Genomic DNA, 6,000 nt, shown 5'->3' on the forward strand with positions numbered 1-6,000 from the left:
CATTTGATCGGACAAGAGCAAACGTACCTGATCTTGTTGAGGCACTTCATCGAACATGTCGTGTGTAGCCTGGATAGTGGGTTTGCCCGGCTCATCCGCTCCCGAACGAGCTGTAGGGACTCACACTCTTGGACCGATGGTTGTTACGTGGCCGGAAAGTTTTCCGAAAGGATCCAGCCGGCCGTCTCCTCCTCCTCCTCCTCGATCTCGACGGTATCGCACGACACAATCCGCGATGGCACTTGCAAGGATGGGATAAGGGGAGACCGGTGCGCCGGTGGAGACATCTTGTCGATGACGCCTGCAGGTAGTTGTGCGGCCAACTCCCTCTGTCGCTTTCGGCGATGGCTAAGCTTACGGGAGATGTTCTCCTGTTTGCAAGACGAAGCGGAGGAAGGCCCGCCAACGGACGAGACGGACTGCCTCTCCATCGCGACGATCGGGGACGGGATGGAAGACATCACGACGGCGGATCGGGACATGTGATGAGGATGGAGAGCAACGGTGCCGAACAGCTAGGGTCGAACGCGGGAATTGTTGGCGGGCGATGGGAGGAGGAGGAAGGGTTTGGGAGATATTGTACAATTTAAGATAGGGTCGGGTTGTCGGGTCTGATGTGACGGATTTGTCCGGGCTTTCCTATATCCATCACATATTTAGACTGAAAATAGGGGTGCCGATCAGTCCGAGCGTTTGAGGCTGGTTTAAGAGGTCCGTCTGGATCGATTTTTCGTGACCGGACAGTGAATGGATGGCATGTCGACGCATTTGAAGAGGGTTGTAGATGCTCTAATCTTGCTACTTCACTCGCCGCGAGTCCGCTCAAACTCACCGACCGTCATCTTACCTGGATAGGTACCCCTCTGATTGACCAGCAAACTGGAGATCGGCACGTCGCGAGACGCCCGGATCGCAGCATCCAGCAGGGCTCTTCCAATCCACCCACGGCGGATTATGTTCGGGCCCAGGTACACTGCACTTTGAGGTTGGTTGTAGTGATCAGCTCAGCTCATGATCTCCCATCATATCTGCAGCGATTAAAATTTTGCGCCGCATCCGGCGACAGCAACCGCCGGACTGTGCTCGAGTCGACTGCCCGCGCGCACGACGTAGTGGTAGGAGTAGACTATACCGCCGCCTCGTTCGGTCGACCGGCGGGTACGCACGCACGCACGTACGTACGTACGTGTCACGGCGCGGCGCCGTCGCACATGCGGATGCGGGGAATCTCTGCGGCGGGGGCGATGATGGTGGCGTCCCGTGGACGGACTCGTCGACGGTTCCAGCCCAAATCCGTGCGTCGGGCGTCCCTCCTGCTCTCGAGATCTCACATCACCTACACGAACACGATCGCACCGATGCATGTGCGTACACAATGCGCTCGAGAGGGAGAGGGCCGTCTTACAGTGTAGTACGCCGGTAGTGTACAGTTTGTACACGGGTGACCGGCCGCATCGGCATCGGCATCGGCATCGGCCCTTTCCGGCTGCCTAGTTGTACTAACCGTGACTGTCAAGTACAAGTACTGCTCTTGCTTCTTATGATTGGCGCCGCCTGGTGCACGACTCCACGCCACAGAGCCATGTTCAAGGCTCAACCTTCTAGCTAGCTCGATCGGCTATACACCCAGCCAGGTCATCTGAAAATGAAAGTGCTATAGTATCAACTGCCTTGGTTGTACTGACCGTAACTACCAAGCACAAGTACGAGTACTGCTCCTTCTGGTGATTGCCGCGTCGCTCGCAAACCCATGTTCTACGGATTAGAGCGCCCGAGCTCTTCTAGATGCTCCATCGCTACATCCTACTCTACATGTTTATGGTACACAGCTCATCTGAAAGTGAAGGCGTTTAAGTCGTATGCAAATTGCGGTGAAGGTCGTATGCAAATGTTGCACAGTACAGTACAGTACTACTCCTATATGGCTGCGTTGCAGAGTCAGCCACATGCTCCCATAACATAATGGCCATATATGCCACACAACACCAAGCATGCATGTATCACATGGAGTCATCATTTGCACTTACTCACGGCACGGTCGCGGGACACCCACTACGTGCGCACGCTAATTGGTGTGGGTGCTTGACACGTACAGCATCTAGCGAAGCAGGGGACAAATTAAGCTCCTGCCGTATGGAACCCTGGTTTAAAAAAAAAATACACACGAGTTTGCGTACATTATAGTATTATTAGAGAACAGGAACCTTAGCTTATTATTGGCTTGATTAATCTACATACATGTACCAAATCATGTAAATCTCCTTGGCGCATTAACGTTTGTTCCGTTCCCACACTAAATTAATGCGAGCCCGGAGAAGAGGACTTCACTGTTGTGTGAAGGCTCATGGAAAAAGGAATAAAAAGGAGAAGAATATGGATATACAAGCACGCTTAAATCATTTTGAATTTTTTTGTCAAACAAAAACCTAATTTTTAAAAGGAGGATGATCCGGGCCTCTACATCTGCACAAGCATACAACTATTTTATTAATTATTCATAAAACTTTTATAAGTAATACATTAATATGTTTGAAACCTTACTCTTGACAGCATCTGTCGTTACTCTATCCGGTTGATATAGGGGTGTCGATTAGCTGAGCCGAACACGAAACAGACCTCGCATCGAAGTATAACATTTTAAGCTAGAAGCCTCAACCAAACCTCTTGCGGGGTCTAGGTCACACATTGATCCAACACACTCTTTGAGGTCGTCGTCGTCATCTTCCATCGATCAGAACAGATACTGACGTATCAACTATATCTGGCTATCGCTCGGACCGGATCGGGCTTTGGGCCGGGCCAGGCCAAGCCCGATATAGAAAACCTAGGCCCAAGCCCGGCCCGACCCAACTGTCGGGCCTAGATTTCAAGCCCAGGCCCGATCCATCACTGCTAAATCCCGCCGGCTTCGGAACTTGGGCCATGCCCCTTCCCCTAAAACACAAAGACACCAAGCCCAGGCCCAACACGAAAAACTCTTCGGACTCAAAATGCAGTCTCGAACCTGGTCCATGGGCAAGGTTAGACCGGACCGGGTCGAGCTTTTTCCAGTCGGGCCGGGCTGCCGATGGCCAGATATAGTACCAATCATGTCAGGCCAGCCGTCGACACTACGACGACGCCAGACAACGTCAACTCCCTCCATACATCCATCATCATACATTCATCGTCGAGGCCCTGCCGCATCATGCCCCAGCGCTATATATGTCACCGCCCCGTCCAGCTCTTCCACTCCACACTCCATCACCCAGAGCACACAGCTCCCAAATCCCAACCAGAGCGCTAGCAGCAAGCGAGCGCGTCCGATAGCTCGTCGGGGCAAAGCAAGGCAAGGCAAGATGTGCAACGTCATCACGATCCCGTCGGTCGCCTGGCTGCGCCGCGCCGTGCGCCGGTGGCGGGCCGGCCGCCGCTCCGCCTCTGCTTCCGTGCCGGCGGGGCACGTGACGGTCTGCGCGGAGGGCGCGCGGTTCATGGTGCGGCTGGCGCACCTAAGCCACCCGGCGTTCCTGGAGCTGCTCCGGCAGGCGGAGGAGGAGTACGGCTTCCCGTCCGGCGCATCCGGCCCCGTCGCGCTCCCCTGCGACGAGGACCGCCTCCGCGACGTCCTCCGCCGCGTCTCCTCCTCGTCCGACTCCGAGGTGGTGCCGCCCCGCTCCTCCTCCCGCCGCCGGCGCGGCGACTCGCGGCCGCTGCTGCAGGGAGTGGCATTCCTGTGAGCGCGCACCGGACCGTTTGGTGACCGCAACAGCAGCAACTGGTGACAGGGGAGAGACGATCGACACGGTCTGCCGGGCGCGGGAAAGCGGGCCGCGTACGCACGGCAAGCGCCGGAACACTGATTCGAAGGGCCGGCGACGGCGTGCTCCTCCGCCCTGCGTAATGCCGGCGATCGGACACGCGCGTACTGGAGCTGGGCAGTACAGTATGTGACGATGATTCTACTAGTAGTTGATTGAAGAACAAAGGCGGCGATTTTTTGGATTGCTTTCTCTTGTAAGTTGTAACTACTCTACTCGTATCTGTGCAACTCGTTGCCGAGGCATACGATACGAGCAAATAAATTAATAAAGATTGATTGGTTGTTCTTGCTGTACATGCAAACATTGTCGTCGTTTGTGACCCATGAATGTCATCGTCATGTTGACGTGGCGAAAAACCTATCTTGGCTGTTACTCATTAGCCCTTTCCACTGAAAATTATTAATAATTACTCCCTCCGTCTTATAATGTACAGTACGTCTTGAATTATGGAACTGAGGAAGTAGCTTAAGCTTTGTAAGATAAAGACGTTGATTTCATTGAGTCAAGCTCTATGTTAAAAAAAACATAATGCTAACTTGTGCGTGCGGTGAGGACGGATGCTACACACGTCGGCTTGTGCGAAGCGGTCAAGTCATGCTTGCTAAGTGTTAGGATTTAATTAATTAATGTAATTAGTTAAAGTTAATCACTACTTGTAAACCGTACGTGGATGTTTCCACGATGCCGAACCAACACATCGTTCCTGGAGCGACGTCTTCAAGAACCGCCTCCTCAAACCATCGCATCCTTTGGATGCGTCCGTTCCCCCTGTATATAAATGTTCATTCATCAATGGAAAAGAATAGTTGATTCATTTACTTTCAACACGTTATCGGCACGTATCCTACGAACAGAGCATCGAGACAAGGAGAGAAGGTAAGATGGCAGGGATGAACCTGCACAGAATCGCCTCTGCTCTCGTTCGTTTCATTGGAAAGGAAATCCGTCGATCTGCAAGAAGCCATGGTATTGGAGTTCGTCGCCATTGGGGCTCTCGCAACGACCGCCGTGGTCGTCGTGGTCATCACGACCACCCTGGATCTGCCGCAGCAGGACCAAGCAACCCACCAACGGCCGTCCACCATGCCTATCAGGCACCTCCAATGCCAGCCTTTGTCGCCCCGCCGGCCTTTGTCGCTCCACAAATGGATTGGCTACTGGAGGACGCAGGGGGGGGGGGGGTCTTCTGTCCAGTGCATAGATACGGGTCGTGCCCTCAACCCCGGCCACTCCACCACCGGAACCACAGATCGTCGGAGGGCCTACATACCCGGATCTCCCAACGCCGACGTCTGCCGACGAAGAGCCCCTTGCGCCTCCAGGCTATGGCCCTGTGCCCGCCATGGCATAGTGGGAAGTGACACCGACGGAGGCGGCCGAAGCCGGCGCCACCATCCCCAACCTCAACACAGCCTCTGACGTGAAGATCGAGGATGGGGCGTCGTCACACACAGCCGCCGCATCTCCGCCGACTCCTTCCCCGGCCAGCCCACGGACGCCACCTCCTGCGGCTCGCCAGATCCTTCACCGCTTCATGGCGGCGTTGGAGCGGCACCGCCCCGGCCTCCGCTCCGGATCCTGGGCCCACGCTGGCCTCCACCTTTTTGGCTACGATGCGACGGCCTCCGCCCCGTCCTCCCCCTGAAGCTCGCCGGCGCAAGGCGCCATCGGCGACGATACTTACGGGATTTCGTGGGGGTGGCTCTGGAAGGAATTGACCCCAACCACACCACCTCCCGCCCCTTTTATCCGCTCAGCCAGCGACGCCCTTATGGGCCTGGGCCGAAAGGCCTCCTGGGCTGACTTTTGACTAATAATAAAAAAAAAGTCCAACTATTAGTACTATTTAGTGCTTGTCATGTTTTAGCCTCGTAAATTTAGGAATTTGCAGATAGGTTCAACTACTAGCGTTGTAATTAAGCGCTTGTCATGGCTTAGACCTTGTACCTCGGTGTAATTATATATTATACTCAATTTAATTGTGTATTAAAGTTTAGACAATATTATGTCTATAAATGATTACATGTTCAATGCGTTTGCAATTTGCAATCCCTATAACATGACAAATGATAAAATAATATCTTTTTGCAATTGAAAATCATTTATTTATTTTGGCAACTCAAATATTAATTCACCATCAATTAAGTCAAATAGAATGCCTATGGAGCATACAATAGACTTAATTCATATAGAATTA

General features: G+C 53.4%; 1 protein-coding gene and 1 long non-coding RNA gene across 2 annotated transcripts; one reads left to right on the forward strand and one right to left on the reverse strand.

Annotated features, from left to right (window-relative positions):
- Positions 1–3,244: 3,244 nt before the first annotated feature.
- LOC123430952 (auxin-responsive protein SAUR21-like) lies at positions 3,245–4,086 on the forward strand. Its single transcript, XM_045114779.1, has one exon. It carries the CDS (start codon positions 3,339–3,341, stop codon positions 3,717–3,719), a length of 381 nt encoding a protein of 126 aa, XP_044970714.1. The 5' UTR covers positions 3,245–3,338; the 3' UTR covers positions 3,720–4,086.
- A 135-nt stretch (positions 4,087–4,221) lies between these two features.
- On the reverse strand, positions 4,222–4,964 carry LOC123430953. Its single transcript, XR_006623000.1, has 2 exons — positions 4,700–4,964; positions 4,222–4,571 (listed from the first exon to the last, which is right to left on the reverse strand). It is a non-coding gene; the product is annotated as an uncharacterized LOC123430953 (long non-coding RNA).
- Between the last annotated feature and the right edge of the window lie 1,036 nt (positions 4,965–6,000).

The sequence above is a fragment of the Hordeum vulgare genome, chromosome 2H, assembly GCF_904849725.1.
Source record: "Hordeum vulgare subsp. vulgare chromosome 2H, MorexV3_pseudomolecules_assembly, whole genome shotgun sequence".
NCBI classification, from domain to species: Eukaryota; Viridiplantae; Streptophyta; class Magnoliopsida; order Poales; family Poaceae; genus Hordeum; species Hordeum vulgare.

Coding starts and splice junctions, on each gene's coding strand:
- LOC123430952 (XM_045114779.1), top strand. CDS start 3,339: ATGTGCAACGTCATCACGATCCCGTCGGTCGCCTGGCTGCGCCGCGCC.